The sequence below is a fragment of the Mastacembelus armatus genome, chromosome 13 (assembly GCF_900324485.2).
Source record: "Mastacembelus armatus chromosome 13, fMasArm1.2, whole genome shotgun sequence".
Classification (NCBI taxonomy): domain Eukaryota; kingdom Metazoa; phylum Chordata; class Actinopteri; order Synbranchiformes; family Mastacembelidae; genus Mastacembelus; species Mastacembelus armatus.
Window position 1 is genome coordinate 8307011 of NC_046645.1, and position 24930 is coordinate 8331940.

General features: G+C 42.0%; 2 protein-coding genes across 5 annotated transcripts in view; both read left to right on the plus strand.

The window, feature by feature from the left end:
* The first annotated feature begins 570 nt into the window (after positions 1–570).
* Positions 571–17906, plus strand: cluha (clustered mitochondria (cluA/CLU1) homolog a). Of its 4 annotated transcripts, none has more exons than XM_026329817.1 (27): positions 571–898; positions 6564–6757; positions 6976–7147; positions 7510–7653; positions 8195–8322; positions 8454–8608; positions 8975–9100; positions 9345–9492; positions 9576–9668; positions 9942–10376; positions 10616–10875; positions 10966–11378; positions 12278–12379; positions 12783–12883; positions 12979–13131; positions 13213–13275; positions 13364–13608; positions 13736–13820; positions 13921–14074; positions 14218–14357; positions 14462–14542; positions 14647–14772; positions 14924–15045; positions 15134–15227; positions 15332–15466; positions 15562–15635; positions 16043–17906. In XM_026329817.1, exons 1-27 carry the CDS (start codon positions 772–774, stop codon positions 16167–16169), a joined length of 4197 nt encoding a protein of 1398 aa, XP_026185602.1. In that variant the 5' UTR covers positions 571–771; the 3' UTR covers positions 16170–17906. The 4 variants fall into 4 exon arrangements, with proteins under 4 accessions (XP_026185602.1, XP_026185611.1, XP_026185628.1 ...); XM_026329826.1 differs by having other exon boundaries at positions 10966–11291; XM_026329843.1 differs by lacking the exon at positions 571–898 and adding an exon at positions 1829–1903.
* A 1540-nt stretch (positions 17907–19446) lies between these two features.
* LOC113138521 (lissencephaly-1 homolog) overlaps positions 19447–24930 on the plus strand; it is a 31072-nt gene continuing 25588 nt past the window's right edge. Inside the window, exon 1 of the mRNA XM_026321041.1 lies at positions 19447–19575. The gene's annotated coding sequence lies outside the window, so the exon portion shown is untranslated. The remainder of the gene's footprint in view (positions 19576–24930) is intronic.

A 24930-nucleotide genomic window follows, 5' to 3' on the forward strand; every position in this document is an offset into this window, starting at 1 on the left:
TTCTTTTTTATACTGAAGTATCATTTGAGAATTCATAATGTAAACTGGAAAAAGTGTGTGAACCCCTGTGATGCTGCCAAAGGAGGTTATTAAATCTAATAGATCAAATATTTTTTACCATCAGCACTGTGAGTGTTTACTGGGCATGTTCAGACATGACACAATGTGTTGTGATTTTATGTTACATGTTTCCAAACTGACATGTTTTACCAAACAGGGCTATGCAGCACTGCAAGTAAAGGAAAACAGTTTGTACCACATAGCAGCAAAGAAATGCTGCTGCTCTCAGTGTGGGAGGTTAAAAGCCTGACAGGACCTGATAACACTGGGGTCAAACTGTCAAAGGTCAGGCAATCAGTGAAGTCTCTACTTGTGTTGTTGATAACACTAACAGCTCCACCCAGCCATTGTTCCCATTTTATCTTGCTGCGCAGATGAATACCTACCTGTCTGCTTTGTGCACCGTGGATTTCGTAAGAGCGATTTGTCGCTCTTGGCTTGCCGTAGCAGTACTTCCAGTGGGTGGGGAAGTGCAACGCAAAGGCAAAGAGGTCAAGAGGAGGGGCGGAGAAAACCACGTGTGATCACTACCATGAACAGCACTGTCCTTCCTCTGTAGCCTTGTTTTTGTAAGCCTGTACCCTTCGCATGTAGCCAGCTAGCCTGCGTCGGCCGGAAAAGCAGAATATTTTTTATTATAGTTGTTTTTACAGACTCAGATATTGAAGCAGAGCTGCTGGGGGGTATCTATCGCCACACTGACTGCCGACCATGGTGAGCAAGACAGATGACATCCCGGCGTCAGTGCCCGACTGTAACCCGGCTGATGTTGCGGATGGAGCCGGGGATGGAGCCCAGGACGGCAAGGAGACACGTCTGAAGGACTCATGCGGTTGTGGTGAGACCCTGCAGCTACAGCCTGCTGCATTTCTGCTCTTACAGACCTAACACGTCTAATATTTAGAGATCTACACATAACGTTACCATAATATTCATGCAACCAGCAGCCCCTGTGCATTAACTGGGTAACCTGTGGGCTTCACTGGCTATTTTGTAGCTGGTGACATTTACCTCCACGCTTCGTTATTGCGACTTAATATCCTTAAGACCCAAAGGTGGTGGTCTGTGGGGTTATACCCTCCTCCCCCCTCCTCTGAGAGTTTAGCGGGTCCAGCTAACAGCTAATGTTAGCATCATCTGCTGATTACCGGCCTGCTTCTAACAAACAGCTGTGCCTTGACTTGTACTAACTAGCAGGTTAGCAGCCTGCACAAGTCAAGTCCTATTCTGTCTCCACGTGTCACAGCTGGTCCCATGTCAGTCAAAACCAGCCACACTGACTATTTAGCTCCTCATTAGCTAACGCGGCTAATTAGCCGCTCTGGTCGCGCACGATTCACGCCCCAAAAAACGAGCGCATGTACTGGAAAGTGTTGTTTTCCAGCTAAAGCACGACTCGGCTGTGTGGGACATGATTTGTTGAGTTTCCACGATGCAGCAGCGTGCGTGGACGAGCTGGTCTTGACTCACATGTCGGTGACAGCATGTCAGGAATGAACTGAAGGTCACCTTCAGTGGAGCTGCCCACTGCCTGCCGGAACACGGGGGGGTGGTTCTACACATTATATGTTAATTCCATGTTTCCTGTCAGAAAGGTTATACAAACATTCATTCTCGCGATGTTTTAGGATTAGTAATACACATCAAGAGACGCTAGATTAATGAATCGTCCAGCGGTCGGTGCTAAGCTTCCGACCGGCTTCCCTCATCCCCCCGCGCCGAGGGAGATTACATCGACTGTCTCTCCTCGACCGGGAAGCGGAAGCTGGTATTCGTGTAGAAAAAAAGTCATGACAGTGCGTGCACGGTGAGAGGGAAGGTTACGGTAATAACACGCGGACGGGTGAGTGCCCTAACAGGTGGAGGCAGCAGCGGAGTGTGGTCGGTAGATGGAGGTTAAACGGAGATCAAGACCGTGAGCCGGTGGAGTTAATGTTATACAGCTTGCACTACAACTCCCTGCTGTGTGTGTGTGTGTGTGTGTGTGTGTGTGTGTGTGTGTGTGTGTGTGTGTGTGTGTGGCTCACTGTTTTAATGAATGGCTGATTCTGTGGCTGGATGATTGGGTGGTACAAGAAAACTGATCACAGTGGCTGATCAATAAGTTTGACATAAGTCAGAGTTGCATCCTCTTATGATAACTCTTTGATTTGAAAGTTAAGTGCAGGGTATTGTTTTTATCTGAAGACCAGTTAGATGGACTACATTGTAAATACTGACCTAAAGTCAGTCTGGTCACTGCAAACAAAAGTTTCAGTTAAGGCTGTTTGAATGAAAGTTATTGAAGAGTGTGTCTAATGCAACATGGCTCCACATGCTTGGAAAATAAAAGTGTAATGGCCTGCTCAAGTACATGTCCGTACTTGAATCCAAAATAACATTGATGTGTTTCCTGAGTACATCCCACCAGCAAAGAGCAGCTTATAAACATCATCTGTACTGGTACCATCCATGACCATTATGATCAAAACAAAACTGAATATTTTTACATTTGAAAAGTTTTTCTGAGGCGGCACAGTGCATTAGTGGTTAGCACCGTTGCTTCACAGCAGGTTCCTGGTTTGAAACCCAGCAGGGACTTTTCTGTGTGGAGTCTGCATGTTCTCCCTGTGCTTGTGTGGGTTTTTCTCCAGGTACTCTGGTTTCCTCCCACAGTCCAAAAACATGTATGTCAGGTTGATTGGTGATTCTAAATTTCCCATAGGAGTGAGTGTGAGTGTGTGAGGTTGTTTGTCTCTATGTGGCCCTGTGATGGACTGATGACCTGTCCAGGGTGTACCCCTGCCTTTCACCCAAAGAGCAGATCCTGTGACCCTAACTAGGAATAAACGGCTATAGAGAATAAATGGATGGATATCTGTCTGACTTGAGCGGTAAGATGTTGTGACAGTTATTTATTGCTATTGTTTGTTTTATAGACTAAAAGATTTATAAGTTAATGTTGAAAACAATTGGCAGATTAATCCATCATGAGAATAATTTTTTGGTGCAGCCCTTGATTTTTTTTTCATAATTGATTAATCCACTGCTTGTTTTTTTCAGTAATTCATGGGGTTGAACATAATGCAAACGTACAGTGTATTTGTGCAAACATCAAAGAGAAACAAAAAGTTGCTAGAGCATTAAAATGTTTTTTTACTTTTGTATTAAAATGTGCAAGTTCTGCAATAAATAAATTTTCTGTTTATAGATTAGTTGAATAATTGACTAAAAGTTGCAGCTTTAAAAAATAAATGTTAGCTGCAGACTGACTTGGGCCTGACATTAAAGTGTCACATATGAAAGACAATAGCCGGGTCAGTGGCTTAAATGTGTCCAAAGCTGAATCAACATTGGACTTTGTGTCAGTGCAGGACATACTAACAGCACATGGCAGAGCAGACAGGTTGAGGTGAGGGTCACTGTTGTAAGGGGCTTAGTTAATGCTCCTGTGGGAAGAAGAGTGACCTGCTTAAACTCCTTTTGTAGAACTTCTCATCCCTGGATCCACATTGGGAGCATCTCTGTTTTTTCATTTGAGCAACTGTACAATATTTCACAAAAAACAACCAGGGTTGGAAATTAGTGAATAACAAATAAGCTAATTATTATGATTATGAGAATGATGGATGAGCAAAATTTTTGATTTAACTAAAACACTTTGTGTGTTACCACATAATTGCATGATAAAACTATCTCTGCATAGTCTTGCATGCCGCTCATTTTAATTTTAAAGAATGTCATTGTTGATTTCTGGCTAGTGATTTTATTTCATAAATTCAACCTGAAATGGACTTTATATTCAGTCATTGTGGTTGCAAAATCTGATTGCAGCTGTATGACTCACAGTCTGTCCGTCCACCACAAGCTTGCCACTTCTTGGAGCAGCAAACATTACAGAGACCTTGTGTTGTTGTTGCTGTTTTCAGGGTTGTCTGGCTGGTTGATGTTGGCATGGCAGCAGCCAGAATCCCCATGTCAGAGGCAGCAGAGAACTGACTGCTGTGTTTATCACTTGCTTGTTAGTGAGAGCTGTCCTGGGGTAACGAACCAAAGAGAAGCTCATTTCTAAGTATCTGCTTATCCAAAGGAAGAAGCTGAACTATCCCTCTGAGCTGAGAGTTGGAATCAGAAGCAGGTTTATCCAGGGGGAAAATGAGCCAGTTACTGTGTAAATTTGCTGTAGTGTTTTCATTGTTTGTTTTAACGTTTTCTTTTTCTGTTGATCTGTGTCCTTGTTTCATTGATTCATTGATTCCTTACCGTGACCTGGTAAAGGGTCTGGTCACTGTCCTACCATGAGTGTGAGGGTCCACCCTTTTAAAAACTGGCTTTAAACGTCGGCTCTCATCTGTTTTTTTTTTTTTGTTTGTTTGGTTTTTTTGTCTTATTTGTTCCCATTGAAGATCTGCTGCAAAAATCTAATGGGGTTTGTATAGTTTTGTAAGAAGAGAAAAGAAAATGTTTGTTTTGAGTGAGGTGAAATCATTCGGGTTTCAGGTCACTAGGGTGGATGTCACCAGTATATTATATCTCACCACCCTGTATCACTTCAACAGGAAATGCATTGAGAAGAAAGTTAGATGCATGTAGATTTATTCCCTCTAAAACAGCAGCATACATTAGCTTTTTACTGCTTCACTGTAGCTTCCCTTTACTCCACACTTCATACTGAACTTTCTTCTTGTGCAGCCAGATGGGCCAGTTCTTCCACATGCAGGCTGCTGGGCTGCCTCATTAATGGCAGCATTTCTGGCACTTTGCACTCCTGCATTTCTGTTGAGATGGAAGCTAAAACTACCTTTTTCCTCACTAAGATGTTTTTCACACCTCATCACTTGTGAGTTGAGCTCTAAACTCTGAAGACACACCCAAAGGTGCCAGAAGCACTTGTTCTGAGGGGAGTGACTGAAATGAGGCCATAATAAGACTGTTTATCTTCAGTATGGTTATTTTTGATCAATCATTTAATCATTTAGTTTGTAAAATGCTAGAAAAGAGCATCATATGCTCATTAGAAAAAAATTAGAACCATGAGCGAAGGACACCCTTTTTCATGTGGTAAGAACAGAAAGATTTCTGTCCTGATGCTCAATACAGTTACAGTCAAGCATTCGACACAAAGCAACATTATTAACTGGTGTGTCTGCTCTGGAGCTGTTGTGTTTGTTATTCAGAGCGTGGCCGCCACTCCTCCACCGTTTTCACTTTGTTCATTTCCACTCGAGGTTGTGGTCCAGTTATGAGGCCCCGCCCCTCTCTCTGGGCCCTGCTCCAGTAACCCTGATGCTGTGTTACCCTTGACAGTGACAAAGGACACACTGACTAGCAGCAGTTGTCCCAGGGAGAGCACGTAATTCTCAGGCAGCCAAGTTTCTCGGCCCTGCTCCTTTTAAATTAGTTTACCCGAGAAGCTCATTTTTATTCATGTCTTTTCCTTCTCATCTTAACTACGAATTACTCCAGCAAAGGGTGAGAAATAGTGTGTGTGTGTGTGTGTGGTGTGGGGGGGGTGTGTGTGTGTGGGGGGGGGGGGGGGGGGGGGATAAAGTGTCTAGCAGCAGCAGCCCTGTCATTCATTAGTATAGATCTTTTGCATAATATAGTTTTATTCAAGATGTAAAATAACCATGAAAGATGCAGCTACTCAATGGTGTTGCCACACCTGAGTTGCTGTTTTTCCATCAGCAAGAAAAAAAAAAAAAAACAACCATGGAAATGATCAACAGTTTTCAACAGGTACTTCTTCCAAGATGGGCTGGCTACTCATTGTCAAAATTGTGACATGGTGCTTATGTGTTGTAGTTTAAACCTTTGTAGAAGGGTTTTTATTCAGAGAGATAATGCCATTGCAGTTAATGATTGATGTGAAACCATGGCATCTAGATCCTCCTCTCACTCTTGTTCTGCAATTTGTGATGAATTCATTTGAGCAACCGTTCATAAATATTTCATAAGGTTATTGGAAAGGTCATTCAGCCTCTAGGTCTGTGCGCTTTGTTTGTCCCCCATCTCTGTTATCATGTCTGCTGTTGCTCTCAGGATGTGCTGCTTCGCATGGCCGACTGTCTGTTGGTGTGTTTGTTGTTAATGACAGAAGTGAATAGAAGTGGGGGGGGGGGTAAAAGTTTTTAGCCTGCAATGCTCTGCTTTGCATTTTGTTTCATACTTAAGGTTTCTGTAATTAATATATTTTCTGTATCAACTGAGTGTGAACACAATGTATGTGAGAATTATCACATGAAACTGCCGATCCCTTCAGATTTACAGAGATTTATATTGATTGTTCATTGTTCAGTGTCCAACCCAAATTAACTGTAGTTCACTCCCAAATGATTCTCTGTGAGCTCTGTAAGTAGGCCACATATTTGCCATATTGGCTGAGATGCTATGCTCAAACCTCACTGCTTGAAAAAAACAAAACAAAACGGCTAAGTGCAGGTTTAAGAAGCGGTTTGAATAATTTACATGATGTCGTCAAGTTTGAGTTGCTCCGTTTGATCTCTGCATTTCTTCCATTGCAGGGCACAACGCAGATAAAGCCATGGTGAATGGCGATGGGGCTCATGAGCACACAGGGGAGGCAGAATTGAAGCAGCATGGCAACGGTGAAGCAGACGCAGAAGAGGAGTCTAATGAACAGGAGGTGATAGTGATCCAGGACACAGGCTTCACTGTAAAGATCCAGGCACCTGGAACTGAGCCGTTTGACCTGCAGGTAAGAATTAGCTCTTAAATATCTATGTAAAATCTGTCCTTGTATAAAGTGTGAGCATAAAAAAACTCTGTATGTAGGCGATGTTTTCCCTCAAACTAGAAAATAAAAAAGGACTATTCAGTTTAACCAAAGCAGATCATACATCGCGAGCTGCAAACATTTCTGAAGCTGTACTTAGCTCCGTCATTTCATGTTCCATATCCACTCCCCTCCTTCAGGTGTCTCCCCAGGAAATGGTACAGGAGATTCATCAGGTACTGATGGATCGCGAGGACACTTGTCATCGCACCTGCTTCTCCCTGCAGCTGGACGGAAACGTGCTGGACAACTTTGCCGAGCTGAAGTCCATTGAGGGCCTCCAGGAGGGTTCGCTGCTCAAAGTGGTGGAAGGTGAGATTCAGATATGTTTTAGCAACTTGGCCTGTTTTGGTGCAAAGATGGAAATTAAAGCTTTATGTTTGAATAGCTCAAAGAAATTATAATGGTTGCAGTTTTATATAAAGTGCGTAGATTGTATAGGATCCAGCAATCCTTGTCCTCAGTGAGCACAATTCAGAACCTCTCAAAAACGCTTTGTAGAAATCATTAATTAGCAATTTCTGTATTAACTAATGTAGCTGTTTATAAAAATTCAAATGATGCATACATTAACCATCTGTGTGTTCAAGTTAAAACAAATATGATGTGTTGTCAAACCACCTCCCGCCTACTATTTGTCACTTGTTCGGTTTCTTTCGTTTCTCTTTGTGCAGAGCCCTACACGGTACGTGAAGCTCGCATCCACGTGCGCCACATCAGAGACCTGCTGAAAAGTCTAGACCCCTCAGATGCCTACAATGGAGTGGACTGCAACTCTCTGTCCTTCCTCAGCATCTTCACTGATGGAGACCTCGGAGGTATGATGCAATAGCCCTTTCCAATCACAGAAATGCATGATGTTTCTGACTTCATTGATCTGGTGAAAGAAGTGTTAGTGTTCAGTCATTTAGGCGTCTTGCATCTTTTCTAGCTGGATTCAGAAACATTTACAGCAGCAGTTGCGTGCATGGTATTTGCTTTCTTCTTACTGGTATTATCATTGATCGACGTAAAAATGGATTTTAAAGCCTTAAATAATGACCATGCTTGTCCCTGCTGCTCACAGTGAATCTGCTATTAAACTGATTTTAGCAGTACTAAGATCAGTTGGTGATCTGAGAGGGCACAGCCATATGTGCATTTCTCTCTCTCTCTCTAGCCATTGTGACCAGAATGCTTGTTCCAACATGAGAACATGTTAAATTACTATCAGATGAACAACAGGGACTTGTTTGTGATCACATTAGCCTCCAGTGTAGGTAAGTGTGCTATAGGTAGACAGACAGTTCCTGTGCGGCCATGTTCAGCCATGTGCAGCTTGCATTTTAATGCACAGACTTTGACCTTATGTTGTTGCAGACAGTGGTAAGCGAAAGAAAAAGGGCAACGACCTGGAGCAGATTGATTGCACCCCCCCAGAGCACATCCTTCCAGGCAGCAAGGAGCGCCCACTGGTTCCCCTCCAGCCACAGAACAAGGACTGGAAGGTGAGGAGCATGAAGGCCTCACATATGAAAGAACGTTTTGCATTAAAACATGAAGATTAATGCAGCAAATTCTTGGCCAAACAAATTGAACACTTGAGTCTAAAATGTGTTTCTTTGGCTCTTCTCTTCAGCCTATGCAGTGCCTGAAGGTCCTGACCATGAGCGGCTGGAACCCTCCACCTGGAAACAGGAAGATGCACGGTGATCTGATGTACCTGTACATCGTGACTGTGGAGGAACGCCATGTCAGCGTCACTGCCTCCACACGCGGCTTCTACCTCAACCAGTGAGTCAACAGTTCAGCCTCATATCTCCTCACAGCTCCATGTTTTCACTGCAGAGGACTGCCTGCCTTTAATCTCTGGATACAGTTTGTTTGGCAACCATTGTATTTCTCCATTTAAATAAAAGAAACATACCCTGCATAGTGTCCTTTTAAAATGTGGACTGTGTGGGTGTCAACAAAAGCTTAGCAGCCAATTTAATAAGATGGTTCTGCATGAACAAATGTTAATGCTCTGTGGCCTCTGTGAGAAGACCGCCACGCTAAATGACCTTTTAGAAAACCAGTCCCTGATCCAGGTTTATTTAGTTTCTCTCTAGTTACTAGGCTTTATTTATGTGAATGATGATGATGATGTGTCCATTCCAGATCTACTACCTACTCCTTCAACCCCAAACCAGCCAATCCCAGCTTCCTGAGCCATTCTCTGGTGGAGCTGCTGAGCCAGATCAGCCCTGCTTTCAAGAAAAACTTCACTGCCCTGCAAAAGAAAAGGTGTAAACATCAATTCATACTGAGTGACTTCATTGTTTTTTGAGCTATTCAGAACAACAATGTGAATTCTGATCATCTAGTAGGGTATGGGGAAGCATAATACCAGTCACCCCACTGATTCACTCAGTTTGTACTTGGAAAAGCTTCTCTTTGTGATGAAGACATTGGAAAAAAACATAAACACTGTCTGAAATATATAAAATTAGAATGTGCAAATAATATCCTGCTGCTGTTTTTGCTGCAGGGTCCAGAGACACCCATTTGAGAGGATAGCCACGCCTTTCCAGGTATACAGTTGGACAGCTCCACAGGTAGACCACGCAATGGACTGTGTGCGAGCTGAGGATGCCTACACCTCCCGCCTGGGTTATGAGGAGCACATTCCTGGACAGGTAAACAGAGCAGCATATCAGGCAGAAAAATTATGTTTTTTTTTTCTAGTGTTAATAAGTTGTACATGCTGATATATCTTCAGACCAGAGATTGGAACGAGGAGCTGCAGACCACCAGAGAGCTGCCCCGGAAGAACCTGCCTGAGCGGCTGCTGAGAGAGAGGGCCATTTTCAAGGTACCACCTTCAAGTGGAGCCTTTTAGGCTGCGTGTCTTAAAAAGCACAGAGTCAGACACTTCAAAAAAAATCTTTGTGTTTTAAATACTATGCAATTAATTAGTTTAACATCAGCTTTACAGATGATATTAAACCAGCCCTTGTTAAGCTGAATCTGTCTTTAGAGCATTGACAGTGGAGGCCTGATGAAGCTGATGCCAATTTAATGTGTAAAGTTGCAGTTTTTTTTGTTTTTTTTTTCTCCTTCTGATCAACTGTTTTTTCTATTGCAGGTCCACAGTGACTTTGCAGCAGCTGCCACTCGAGGTGCCATGGCAGTGATTGATGGCAACGTAATGGCCATCAACCCCGGAGAGGAAACGCGCATGCAGATGTTCATCTGGAACAACATCTTCTTTAGCCTCGGCTTCGACGTGCGGGACCACTATCGTGAGCTAGGCGGAGATGCCGCCGCCCACGCTGCACCTACCAATGACTTGAATGGAGTGCGAGCCTACGGAGCGGTGGATGTGGAGGGTCTCTACACCCTGGGGACAGTTGTGGTGGACTATAGAGGCTACCGTGTGACTGCCCAGTCCATCATCCCAGGTATTCTGGAGCGTGAGCAGGAGCAGAGCGTCATTTATGGCTCCATTGACTTTGGAAAGACGGTTGTGTCTCACAGCAAATATTTGGAGCTACTGGAGAAGACCAGCAGGCCGCTCAAGGTCAGTAACTCTACGGCCGCCTCAACTCAGCATTGAGCCAGCGACCTGGTGACATGTTTTTTTCATTATCACAAACATGGCCGCTGCACTGTACCTTGAGTTGATCTCCCATAGACAATTGCTGCTGCATTAAATAGGCAATAGGACACAATGTATATTAATATTTGCATTCAGATTTACAAGCACCACAACAGATATACTGTGACTCAGTTTTGACATATCCTGGGTGTAAACTTTAGGTCCAGAGGCACAATGTGCTGAACGAGAAGAACGAGACAGTGGAGCTGTGCTCTTCTGTCGAGTGTAAAGGCATCATCGGAAATGATGGCCGACATTATATTCTGGACCTTCTTCGTACTTTCCCTCCTGACCTCAACTTCCTCCCTGTGGACGGAGAGGAGCTGCCTCCAGAGAGTCAGCGCCAAGGCTTCCCTCGCCAGCACCGCCACCGTCTGGCCTGTCTACGCCAAGAGCTCATTGAGGCCTTTGTTGAACACAGGTAGGTGTCTGTGCTGCTGTGGGTAACCATATTTAAGTCATCACACATTTAGAGTTTCTTTGTCTTTTTACCTGTTCTGTCCCTCGCTAGATATCTTCTCTTCATGAAGATGGCAGCACTACAACTCATGCAACAGAAAGCAAACAAGGACTCTAACAAGACTGAAACACCTGCCATCACAGCAACCTCAGAGACATCCACAGAGAGCACTGCTGATACAATCCAGACACAGACCACTACATCAGATTCCACTGAAACAGAGACCTGCACAGACTGTACCGCCCAGACAGACAGCAGCACCTCCGCTGCCTCACAGACAGCGACTGACAGTGAAGAAAACTCCTCAGAGCCTGCCACAAACGGGCCTCTAGACTCCGCAGCCACCCAGAATGGGGCGTGCAAGAGCCCACTGGAGGGTAAGGAGCTTGAGGAAAGTATTCCAGGATTAGCTCAGGCCAAAGAGCTGGCGGAGACCTTAGTTGCCGAAGATGGATCTGGTATTGGTATGTCAAAAAAAATACTCCACGAAGAAAGCAGGACAATGTGGGGAGAGTTACTCTGGTGGATACATATTTAGTCATACAAAAAGTATGTAGCTGGCTGTGCTGATGCAGCAAACTTTAGAGAAAATACGTTTTGTGTGTGTTCATAACTTTAGAGCATTACATTCTCAAGTACTGAGTCGTAGAGGCTGTCCTCCACCTGGCTAGCTCTCCCTGTTCAGTCCTCAGCTGGCAGAGGAGACGAGTGTCTGCCCCTGTTCCGTGTGATGAGATTGCTGTGGTATTTGACCCAGTAAAGTGAATAATCAGTTGCTGTGTCGATTAATCCAAATGTCTTTTGGAATGCACAAAATAATCTCCAGTGATTTGTGTGTTGCTCAGTTGATCCTAAATCACAATAATCTCCTTGTCAAATAGGCTGACCTAATCTGTAGCATCTGTAGCTGTTTATGATCAGCAACTTTGTAATGGTGGTTGGTAACTGATCAAGGCCGTGTCTACGCTAAGCTTAGGAAATCACTATTTTTGATTTGAAATGTTTAAAACATTGAATAAATAAACAAAATAAGCACAAGATTAACCATACTGTCCGCAGTGTGTGATGAATACAGCCTTTTGGCTAATTGTGGCACATTTATAGCAATGTGTACTAATGTGCATTCTGTCTGGTGAAGACAATAAAAGAATAAAACAAAATGAGGTGATAACTCAGTTACAGCTGACAGAATCTATTATTTGGACCACAGCACCCAGCTCAGTCCAAGCAGTCAGCTCTGACAGTGGCTTGATGTGGACACGGTTTAAACCGCCACAGCCTTGTGTTGATGCAGACCTTCACCATTACGTCTAACATTCTTCTGTCTTCTCTATTTGCTCTATTTGACTCCAATCACAAACAGATCCCAAAAGCCGTGAGGTCGTTCTCAACGCCTGCAAGGCAGTCGGCTCCATCAGCAACACGTCTTTTGACATCCGCTTCAACCCTGACATCTTCTCCCCAGGTGAGTTGATCTGTGGACCATGAAAAAGCTTGGCAATAACTTTACTGTCTATAAACAGTAAGCGTCATATAAGCAACTGTGTTGCCATAAATGTAGGGTTTCTGTTGATTCAAAATAAATTAACAATGGCCAAGAAAAACTGGCTAGCTAATGCTGGATAGAATACTTATGAAAATGTAGTGAATGTACTTACAAAATAATGGACCTGTTGCCCGTTGAGATGAAGAGCAGCCATGATAATATTTCATTCATCTTCATTTCCCTATTTGTCGGTGTCTTATTTCCTACCTGCTTGTAGCCATTTTTAGCTCATTTGACATTAAATTATCATTTGAATGCTGAGCGTGTTTGACACTTTTTCACAGGCGAATCACAAAGTTGGTGTTTGTCTCTTTTCAAACAGGAGTCCGTTTCCCAGACAACTCTGTAGATGAAGTCCAGAAGCAGAAGCAGCTGCTTAAAGATGCTGCTGCCTTCTTGGTGTCCTGTCAGATCCCATCACTGGTCAGTGCCACGTCTATTTCTACAGAACCGGGTTGTGTAGGGGTTGACTTTTCTAGGCATGTGATTTTAAAGCCATATGTGTGTTAAATGACCAGATCAAAGATTGTTTGGACCACAGCGCTCTGCCCATGGATGGAGCCACACTGACAGAGGCCTTGCACCAGAGAGGCATCAATGTTCGCTATTTGGGCACCATTCTGGAGTTTGTGGAAAAGACTCCAGCCAAAGCCCAGCTGGAACACATCTATGTGAGTCTGGTTCCCCAGAGCTGACTGTCACTATCAGATGTTTTCTGTCATTGTAACATTTTTTTTTTTTCCTTACCTTAGAGAATAGGAGTCAGTGAGCTGATCACTAGATGTGCAAAACATATCTTCAAGACATACCTCCAGGTTGGTAACATTCGACAAACGTTATCCAGCTTCTTGAAACCACAAACCTGCATTTCTTTATTTTGATTAAAACTTTTTCGTCATGTAGGGTGTGGAGTTGTCTGCCCTATCTGCTGCTGTAAGTCATTTCCTAAACTGCTTCTTGAGCTCCTTCCCCGACGCTGTCGCCCACCTGCCTCCAGACGAGCTGGTATCACGCCGCAAAAGTCGCAAACGTCGCAACAGGGTCCCCGGCGGTGGAGACAACACGGCGTGGGCCAGCCTGACGCCCAGCGAGCTGTGGAAGAACATTGCCTCTGAGGCTCAGAGCTACTATCACTACAACATACAGTGGTAAGGGCCCCTGTAATGCTAGCAATTAGTACAAGGGCCCTGCTTTTGCACCTAAGCATTTTGTTTTTGAGTTTGATCATTGGTGACAATTATTAGCTTAAATTTTTTTTTGTTTTTTCTTGCTCAGTGAAAGCGTTGACCAGGTGGTGGAGAAGTACAGCTTTCAGAAAACCACTCTGCTCAGAGAAATTTCAATCAAAACTGGCATCCAGGTAACTTGTTTAGTCTATAGTGATGCCCACACCACATCATACCACTTTACCAAATGGCTCTAAAGATGTTTTCTTATTATCTGTGTCATATATCTTTTAGATTTTGATAAAGGAGTACAACTTCGACAGCCGCCACAAGCCTGCCTTCACAGAGGAGGACATCCTGAATATTTTCCCTGTTGTTAAGCACGTAAACCCCAAAGCCTCTGATGCTTTCCACTTTTTCCAAAGTGGACAGGCCAAAGTGCAGCAAGGTGAGATGTGTGTGTGTGTGTTTACTCCCAACAGATGGAATCGTACATAAAAATTTAGAAACCTAAACTTTTTGAATCAATAATCTTTTACCAGAACTATGTCCACGTTGACTTATCTCGCTGTCCTTCATTTTTGATCTCAGGTTTTCTGAAGGAGGGCTGTGAGCTGATCAACGAAGCTCTCAACCTCTTCAACAATGTGTATGGAGCCATGCACGTAGAGATCTGTGCCTGCCTGCGCCTGCTGGCACGCCTCAATTACATTATGGGTGATCATCCTGAGGTAGGCAGATTTAGTCTAGATCCTATATAGTCAGCACATATTACTATTATTAAGTTTACTATGGATTTTGTGGCACTGAGTGACAATTGCGTATTTACCTGCAGGCTCTCAGCAACCAGCAAAAAGCTGCTCTGATGAGTGAAAGAGTCCTCGGTATTGAGCACCCCAACACAATTCAAGAATATGTAAGTTAATCGTGCCAAATGTAGAAAATCCTTTGTTTCATGTAAAAAGATATATATGTGTTTCTGAACTGTGTTTTTTTTTTTTTTTTCAATTCACTTCTCAGATGCACTTGGCTCTGTACTGCTTTGCCAATGGCCAGCTGTCGACCGCCCTGAAGCTGCTTTATCGTGCCCGTTACCTCATGTTATTGGTTTGCGGGGAGGACCATCCAGAGATGGCACTGCTAGATGTGAGTGCTTTAACATTTAAATAAAGTGTTAACTACTTGTAATGTAATACACCAGCACTCAGTAAATGAGCAAAATCCAACCTACCGCATTTTAGTGTTGATTGCTCTCAGTACAGAATGAACTCTAATGCGGAGTTGGCTTTTTCCACAGAGTAACATTGGGTTGGTGCTGCATGGAGTGATGGAGTATGACCTGTCTCTGAGATTCCTGGAAAACGCCCTGAACATCAACACAAAGTACCATGGACCCCGGTCCCTCAAAGTGGCCCTCAGGTGGGCAGAGAGTCCTCATCCAGGTGCATTAGGTGTAGTGCTAACTTATAAGATGATTAACATGATGTGTGCCTTTTTATTTTTTCAGCCATCACTTGGTTGCAAGGGTTTACGAAAGCAAGGCTGAGTTCCGCTCTGCACTACAGCATGAGAAGGAGGGATACACCATTTACAAGAACCAGGTGGGTCCTGCAGGTCTCCCTGCACTGGGGGGAACTGACACACTTGGCATTATCAGTTGTGATGATTATATATCTTAAATTATTTTTTGTTTTTTAATTCTCAGATGGGTGAGGCACATGAGAAAACCAAGGAGAGCTCAGACTATCTGAAGTATCTCACCCAGCAGGCTGTGGCTCTGCAGAGAACCATGAATGAGATCTACAAGAATGGCTCCAACGCCAGCATCATGCCCCTCAAGGTGCCTGCTGAGTCAGACATGTTTTTCTGCCTAGATTTGTTTTATCCCAAATATTTTAGCATTGATGTTATGTTTTTATTTCCTCTGTTTTCCAGTTTACTGCCCCCAGCATGGCCAGTGTCCTGGAACAGCTCAACATCATCAATGGCATCATCTTCATACCTCTCAGGTATGGTCATTGTATGCACTGTATTTATATGGGAGTTGGTAATCCCCAGCACACCTGCAGGTATTGGAATTGAATTAGTGCAGCCACATCATTATGAAGTAGCTGTCCTCAAAAACAGTGCAGTCCATAAAAATGACTTGGTTATTTGACCTCTGTGTCTTTGTGGTGCCACCACTTCCTTTTTTCTGAAATATTGAATTTTATACATTGCATCTAAGAAGGCTGCACATACAACCAGAGTTTTGATATGATATGCACTACAGATGTTTGGAGACATGTAAACTTTAAATAAGAAATTAGCTGTTTTGGGGAGCAATACATGCGTTTCCCAAAAATACAAGTACAAGGTGCAAGGTGATAAGTCTACATGAATCTAACAATAATCCCTTTCAATTTTTCTTTTTCAGCCAAAAGGATCTAGAGAACCTGAAGGCAGAGGTGCATAGGCGGCAGCAGCTGCAGGAGCTGGGGAAGAGTGAGGAGCCCACTGAGGAAAGCCAACTGCAACTAGAGGACAAAATTCCCATTGATTAATGTCCAAAAACCCTCAACACAGCTACTTTCTGCTATGAAGGGAGAGAGGCAGTGACACAACAGCTCATGTCACTGAGCCTGTGGACCCAAGAACCAAGCAGTTTGAATCAGCATTGAAATAAACAAGGGGAGGGATGGGTCAGGACAGTCCAGAGCAAAAACTGAATGAACTGTAGGTCAAAGGAATACAGGGCAGGTGGGAGAAGTACAAACAACGCAGAATAAATGTTAACGTGCAATTTGAAAAATCCCTGGCCCAAGAACCTGGCGATGAAGCCACTCAAGGTGTGAGCGAGACAAAGGATGACCATGACGTTGTATACCAGAGCCTTATCTGCTTTACCGTACACCCCAAATAATGCGTCTTCTCACCTTCAACTTCCCACAGCTCTGTTAGCCAGGACCACATATTGCCCCACCACTCTCTAAAGTTTCTGCAGGCATGTAGCCACCCCTCAGTGGTGCTCTAAATGAGAAGGCACCTACCCTATCCTAGAACTCAGGGGTACTTTTTACTGTGCACTTAGAGCAGATAACAGTCGCTAAATTAGAGATTTTTCAAGTGGGGCTCCAGAATGTAAATTCCCTTATCATTGTCTTCTTCAAGCCACTGCGGCAATCACCGATCACTGATACAGATCCCTAATTAATTTAATCACTCTTTCATTTGTACTGATGACATCCCGGGTGGGTGCCGGCTGTGCCCATGGTTCCTGTTTCTCCAAGCAAGCAAACCACCAAGTAAACAATACAGTGACACATTAGCAAGCTTTCAAACAGTTTGATTTCATTTGCTGGATTTGTTTTAGTAAATACAGTTTTGTAAAAGTGCACAAGAGAATTAAGTTGATGATATTATAGGCCTGTTGATCATCAAATAATTTAAGCCATGTCTGTTTTATAGAAAATGTATAGAAGTGGGAAAAGATGTATAAATCTTTATCAGATTAGACTGGTACTTGATTGATGTTAATGAAAAATGCAGATCTGAAAAACGTCCATCTTACACAGTAGATTTATCTGCAGTATCTATAAACTAGTTGTGTTCAGTCTATTTTTACACATTGAAAGAAAATATGTGCATGTATGTTTGTATGTGTGACTGTGTGTGTGTTTCTGTGTAGTCCAACAGAAGATCTGTTGGCCAGGGCTGTTGCTGCATTTGCTGCTGCATAGTTTGAATAGAGGCTAAGTGAACATCTGCTTTCCAAATCTTCTATTTTTCTATTCATAGAAAACCTGGCTGATGGCTGGTGCATCTTTTCATGAAATATTCCAGGCCTCCAGTGTTGCAGATCTGCTTATGTGTGAATTGGTGCTGAGAGTGACCTCTTCTCACATTGGAGAGGTGCTCAACATTGGCAGTGGAAAATGATTTACTGTTGCTGGGTCTTTTTTTTTTTTTTTTTTTTTTTTTTTTTCCATTTTAGGGCCATGTCATTTTCATGTAACAAAAACTAGCCAGGAGTGTCTGTTCATTGAGCAGTATTTAATGCACTTTCTCATGCTGTTTGGATGTTTTAACATATTCACAGCACCATCAAAAGTGGACGAAAGAAGGGCTGCCTCAACGTAATGTACCAAAAAAAAAAAAAAAAAAAACGAATAATGAAAATGGTAAAACTGGTAAAAGTTTGGTTGCGCTTGTATACATGCAATGTATCCCTCCAATGGCAATTTGTCACTTAATTGTTGCCGTGTCTAAATGTATGTGATTAAAGCAATAGAGAGATGGTGCTGGACCTGGTTGTTTTTTGAAACTGCTGTTTTTATGCTACTTTTATTGTACTGACACAATTACCTAAAAATAAGGGGGCCATATAAAAAAGATGAGCTCTTCAGCCCGGGCAGTGAGAAACATCAGTAGCATAATGAAGTGTGTATTGTGCCTCTTAATGCTTCTGAATCGAGCTGGGGTGATAACGGGTAAAATCCTTATGCTTTATAAAGGCAAAATAATAACCTTGATTTTGTTTTTCTGGGTTTCTTGTGTTACAATTTCTTTTCTGTTTTAACTTGAGATCTTTGATCCTTTTTCTCCCTGTTCTAAATTTTGCTCAGCAATAATACCAGCAGGATCCATAAGGTGGCACACTAATATTTGCCTTGTTTTGAAGGACATAGCGTAAATTGACGTAAACGTGAGAAGATGTTGCAGTGCTAGGACATACAAATTCAATAGGCAAAGAATTAAAAGGGACTTAAAATTTTAACTATTTTTCCCAGAGTATCAGTCATGTGATCAAAAATTACAGTGTGTTAAAGATGATCTGAACCTGATGAGGCCCTAACAGCAAAACCTATTATTTGGGTGTTTTAATTACTTGATATAGAAATATCTCATAACCACACTACTGTTTGCCACTACTGTTCGTTTTGAATAGTTTTAGCTGTTAATATTAGTCAGTAGCATCTGAGGTGACATGGCATAATAATACAAAAACCACAGCATGTTCATTTACATGTATAATTAGAAAATATACTAGTTGCATTTACTATGGATGGATGGATCATCTGCAAAATAACTGTTACAAAGCGCTCAAACTAATTAATAAATGAACAACTGCAAACAAAATGTCTTTACATTGGGGGGGGGGAAACATTTGTCTTTACACCAAAATACAAATAATCTCTTTCCTGCACACTGGTCATACTGAATTTATTATTTCTGATGCCCAAGATAACTGTCAGAGGGTTTTGTGTTTTCTCCACTGATGATTTATTTTTTGCACAAAGGCTTTTTAGGCTGAGTATTTGAGTCCACTTCTCTTGATTATGTGTGGTATTTGTGTTTTGCTTTTTACAGAGTGACAACCTAATTATATTTTGGTCTAAGTCGTTTTTTTAATAAAAATTAATAAGATAGAATAGTAAACGTTTTGTTTGGGAGTTTGATAACTCATGCACCATCATACCACTGCAAAACTCCCAGAATTTATTAGTAGTAGATATAGAAATGCATTAGCAGCAGCATTTACTTAAAGTATTAAAAGTACTCAAAGTGGGTCCTGAAGCAGTGTGTTTTGGATTATTATGATTGAGGTGGATCTATACAACAGTTCATTTTATAATGCAGGCTGATTATATGTCACATCTAAACATATCCCAGTTTCAAACCAATCCGGGACTTATACACAATCAAATAATATCTACTTGTCAACCTTTTCTGATGAGAAGCCTTGTAAGAGTTAACTGTGTAAATCATATAAAACAACAATGTGCTTGTTTTTTCTTTTCTATCAAGGGCGTGCACGCTCCCGTCAGAGCGTGAACGCGAGCTTGGAGCGCGCGCCCGGTTGAAGGCGACAGCTCAGCTCCGCATCACAAGATCAGAGTTCGCAGCGGAAATTTCACGCCCTCTCGGGTCGTGATATCGCCGGGGATATTCACGGGCAGGAAACATAGGGTGAGTTCAAATTGTTTTAAAACGTGAAGCCGGTTGGTGTCGTCGGAATGTGGCGTTAGGTTGGGAAAATGACGATGTGGCTGTAATTTGTGCACCTCCTTTTTATGTCTCAAAATGGCGGATAGGCCGCTGGGAGCGAAGCAGCAGGTAACGAGCCGGAGTTTACCCCGAGTCCAGACCACGGCATGTCCTGTTATTCGGGGTGGTTAGCGTTGCCTTAATTATAACTCCGTGAGCTTGAAAGCATAGTGCGAGACTGTAATTTTAATTAGAGTTGGTGTACGAGCTAACTTTGTGACTGCATTGCCGGGAAGCTAACTTGGCTAACGTTAACTTTAGCTCACATTAGCCAACGATAACCGGGCGGATAACATTAAGTTACCGGCTGGCAGGTCGACCCAAGCCGTTATATATCCCTGGTCACATGGAAAACATGTGAGTGAGTCGGGTATGCCTGTGCCAGCATAAATTACTGTTGATAGGCGTTCATCCCAAGTTAGTAACAACCAGTGATTAGCGGAGTTTGAAGCAGAAAAACTAACTGTTACACAATCAAATGTGACACTAGGTGGGACGATGTTACAGCTGGTGTCTGGTGCTAGCTCTGCGACTGGTAACTCTTTAAACCTATTTTTCTGTCACACTGTGAATGTTTTGTTGTTAATCGGCGCTGCAGCTAGATCACCTCTGTATCCAACGTGGCCTGATGTAGGTCCATCAATGATATTCGTCGTGTGGTTTGCATTGGATATTTGTCGTGCAGATGTAATTTAAAAGTGAGCATCAGACAGCTCTGTTGTAGCTTTCCAACATGGCATGCTCCTCAGTCTTGTTCCCCCTGCTTGTCATGCTGTTGGATGCTGCAGCTGAAGCTCTCATCATCTCTGCTTCGTGCCGTTTGTTGGCTCTGTGTTGGAAAATCAGGGTGGAGCACATGCAAGACGATTAGTTTGTATGAATTGCGTCTTGCCAGTGCTCATGTATCTGCCTTGTTTCCCCTGTGCATGTTTTCTGTCTTATTGTGTGGATGTATGGCAGATTCATGAAATAAGTGCTTGCACTGGAATGACTTCATATCATGGCAGCAGTGGATCACAAGGCTGTGCACTGATTTCTTGTTATTTTGGACAACTTTGGTCTGATTTTGGATATAAAGTATTGTTTGAAGCAAGGAGCCTTGCCTGGTCTACTTTACCCAGCTACATCTTTTGCTGCTGCTGCTGCTCAGCTGGTATTATGGGATAGGGATGAAATTGTTTTTTGAAAACAATGCTCAGAGTCAAAAAGACACTGTCTCCTCACTCAAATGTGAATCTAATGCAAAATGCAAATCTACCAAAACCACAAACATGGCTCTGCCTTAAAGATGTTACTGAATAGATTTGATTGGAGTAGCTTAAACGTTTGTTACTTGTGGTGGGTCACAATGGACATACCTAAGATTTCCTCCCAGTTTTAGATGCTTTGTAGTAGTGTTGGTCACTTATATTTTGTTAGAGAGGCACATTTTACTCATATTAAAGCCAGTCTTGTTTCTATCAGACTAAATCTGCTTCTGTGACTTGCTCTGTGAAAGCCCTGGTGGCACACCACATGAAATGGACTGAAATTTTAGTTTATGTTCTCATTTTTTGTTTTGGACTGCTTGGAAAAGGGGCTCATATGAGAACAGCAGCCCACTTTTTTGTTAAATACAGATATTTCTCAGTCACGGTGATAGAAATAGTCACTGAAAGCAGTCAGCTGTTTTTTTTTTTTTCCCCTCTTGAAAGTGTTCTTAGTCTGTCCCAGGTTTTATCAGTTTGATTTGAATAAGTGCATCTAAGCAACCAGGCTCTATTCAGTATTGTCGGCAATGGAAACACAGTATCACTGACTGTACATCACTGCAATAGAAAGCTTCAGTGTGCTGTTTGCTGACGCTTGTTTCAAGTTCATCGACAGGAGAGTAAAGCAATGGACAGTCACAGATCTTTTAGGGCATAAATCTCGTAAAAGTAAAGCTAAGTAAAGCTTGGAAGGAGTGAAATGTACAGGCCAAGAGGCCTTCTTTTTATTTTGTGTCACAGACAATAATGAGCATGCAAGTCTGTTTATGTTTATCAGTGGCAGGTTGAAGGACAGATACCCATGTTACTCTACTTTGCCACCAGCAGCTGCCTGTCAGCCGGCAAGTGTCCTCTTTGGCAAATACTTTTTAGAATTTATGAGCAAATGTCTGACACTGTTGATATGCAACATAAAAATAACTAGTAACATGCTCTAGAGAGTATTGATTTTAGTGTTGGCAACCAGTTAAAATGGTTGGCATAATGACTTGTATAACTGAAAGTCTGATAGACCTTTCCTTTTAGCTAATTGTTAATTCAAGCATGTTAATGACAGGGGCTATCTAATCTTGATTGCGTTGTTTCCATCTTTTGTGTGTGTGTGTGTGTGTGTGTGTGTGTGTGTGTGTGTGGCTTGGTTTGTGGGGCTTGGTTTGTGGGGCTTGGTTTGTGGGGCTTGGTTTGTGGGGCTTGGTTTGTGGGGCTTGGTTTGTGGGGCTTGGTTTGGGCATGTGACTGCTTTGTTGTTCCTTTGAGCTTTGAGCTGTTTGTTGGCTTCTTTGGTAGATTTACTAATCTGTCCTTGCACATGTAACAAGCTATCGACAGTACAGCCTGACTGATATTGTATAAAATTAAGCCAATACTAATTTCTGTATCTAAAAGTTTAAAAATGTTGATGATATCAGTCACTAATTTTTTTTTTTTTTTACAGAAATAAATAAGTCACAACTTTTCCACAGTCTAGCTGCATTAGCTATAAACAACCCATAATGCCTGTAAGAAGACCGTGCTATACTTAAAAAGAGTATCTGTTGTGAACAGGTTATTGTCATGTCCTCAATTATAACGTGACCACTACTTTTTTTGGAATTAAGTTTTGGAAAAAATTTGTTTTTAGGTTTGGGCCAATACATTTACTGCTACCCTCCCCACGAAGAATAACATTGTTAAATTAATGGCTGATATCTTCCATTGATAAGCCTTACCATAGTTAACTTTGTGGGTAAGTAATTTAGCAACAGATAAACTACAAGCACATGTTTTATAGCAGTTGTCTGGGCTACACTGATCAGGAGCAGAATAATAGGGTTGTTGTGTAAGTACTGACTAAAACAGTCTTACTGGCAACTTTGCAGACATAGATGATGCACTGTAGGCAAATTACTATGCATATCTGTGTCCTCACAGGGACATTTGCTACATAATCATCTTAATAAAAATATTGATAGCATGTTACTGCAGAAACCAAAGTTACTAAGAAAGATCTTGTACAAAAATGTAATCTCCACTCCATGTAATTGTATTTGCTTAAATATCTAGTAAATATGTTGGCTCAACAACTTTCCCATTATGTCTTTATTTTGATTTGCATATTTATGACATGTCAATGGATCAAATAATAAAACTGTTGAAGAAAGAAAACATTGTGTTGCTGTTGGCCAGGTTTAAGGCTCTGTTATTTAATGTCCAAAACATGCATTCTTACAATTTAATATAAAACATGTTTGAGAAATGTCAACAAAAAATTATGGCAATTTCCTGCACTGCGCATGCAACTTTTATTGACCTGGAGTTTTTGTGTGAAAGTTGTGCTCAGCTGGAGATGAGATTTGTGGACATGCAGAAAACAGTTTGTCAACCTTACTCTACATAGTTCAAAAAGTGCCCTGAAAGAAATGCCATGCCACCTTTACTGGTATTTTCATGTCACCTTTGGGAATTTAGCTCTATCTACATTCATTAGGATGCTTTAGCTTTTCAGAAATGCTTCATTTTATTTGTTAAAGCCAGTCAAGCATGATTATGACATAACTTTCCCAGGACAATGGTGATATGAAGGAGAAGTCACCAACAGAAAATGAAGACATTCCAGATTCCAGCGGTTTGCTTTTGAAAGAGAATGATGACACAAAGACACCAGTAGAAAACTCTGAGCTGTGAATCTGAGGCGACAGTGATGTGATAACTGTCAGCATTGTCAACAGGGCTGTGATGGTATTTTTGTGATGAGCTGCTGGGGAAACTATTTCACACTAGGTTTTACTTTAGACTTATTTTTCTGCTCTAGCACTGCATTCCCCTGGGTCATGTTTCTTTGTTCAGACATGGAAGTGCTGATTATTTAGCATGTTGTACACACACCTAGTCTGTCTTATTTGGCAGGTGCAGTAAAGCAAGGTTGTAATATGGTGCTGCTGCCTCGTTACCTTTTGTCTGGATGTCTGATTACTTTGAATGTTTGTGGTCTTTTAAAGGTGATCAGATTCAGTGATACATGTATGTTGATTTTAAACTAAACAGACTAAATGTTTGTCAGATTTTAGTAAGAATTAAAGTTTTTTTTTTTTTTTTTTTTTTTTTTCTTTAACTCTTTTTGAAAGATTTGCTGCCATGCTACTCCGATGTTTTCTTACATGGTTATCCTGTTGCAGTTGCAGGGTTTGCACATTACATTTTTAAACATATAGGTCCGGTTCATGTGCTTGACTTTATGAAAACCAAGTTTGTACACAGTGTTACAGTGGGTGTGGTTCATTACAATTTGGACTTGGCACACAGTTGTTCAATTCCTAAATTGACATGCAGAGGATGTTTTAATTGTGCATTAAATATGGCAATTTAACAACACATAACCTACACTCATCAGTAAATTAAGCATCTCTCAAAGCAGTCAGCATCATTGCTGTAAGGGACCCTTTATTGTATCATTTATACTGCTACACAAAGACTAGACGATCAATGAGAGGAAGGCATATAACCGTTATTAACTGTCAAGGGCAGATTTGTAGATGCACTGTGGCAGCCCGTTCCCCCACCATCAAGACAAAACCACATTTTGTGCTGAACCAATTAGCCTGATTATGTGATTGTGCAAACATTTTGCTCAATACTGAGGCCTCAAATGAGATTTACTGAGAGTGGAGTTTAACACATTAATGGATACACACAACGATGACAGCTACCAGCAACACAGAGGGAAGTATCAATATATAGTAAATGACCTAATTTCACACACGATAGGCGTTGTACAAGTTGATGTAGAATGTGCATGGCTTCATTGGAAGTTTTGTAAGTGGAGTTTTAGAAAGAGCCATATTTAGCTATATCTTATTGTACGTGAGTTTACGACTGAGGTGTTAGGGAGCGGCCAGAAACCCTCTGCATGCTGTAATCCACACAGTCAAAGATAAGATGACATTTGGGCCTCTGTCAGGTGGTGACATCAGGGTCCAGAGGTTAGCTGTTGGCTATATTAGGTTACTTGCTGTTGCACTGTTTTTCTGTACTGTCAAAATGTCAAATA

Excerpts from the sequence above, each read along its gene's own strand:
- cluha (XM_026329817.1), top strand. The coding sequence starts at position 772 with ATGGTGAGCAAGACAGATGACATCCCGGCGTCAGTGCCCGACTGTAAC. Across the intron at positions 14,358-14,461 it reads TTATGGGTGATCATCCTGAG|GCTCTCAGCAACCAGCAAAA; the intron begins GTAGGCAGATTT and ends ATTTACCTGCAG. Across the intron at positions 15,467-15,561 it reads CCAGCATCATGCCCCTCAAG|TTTACTGCCCCCAGCATGGC; the intron begins GTGCCTGCTGAG and ends TCTGTTTTCCAG.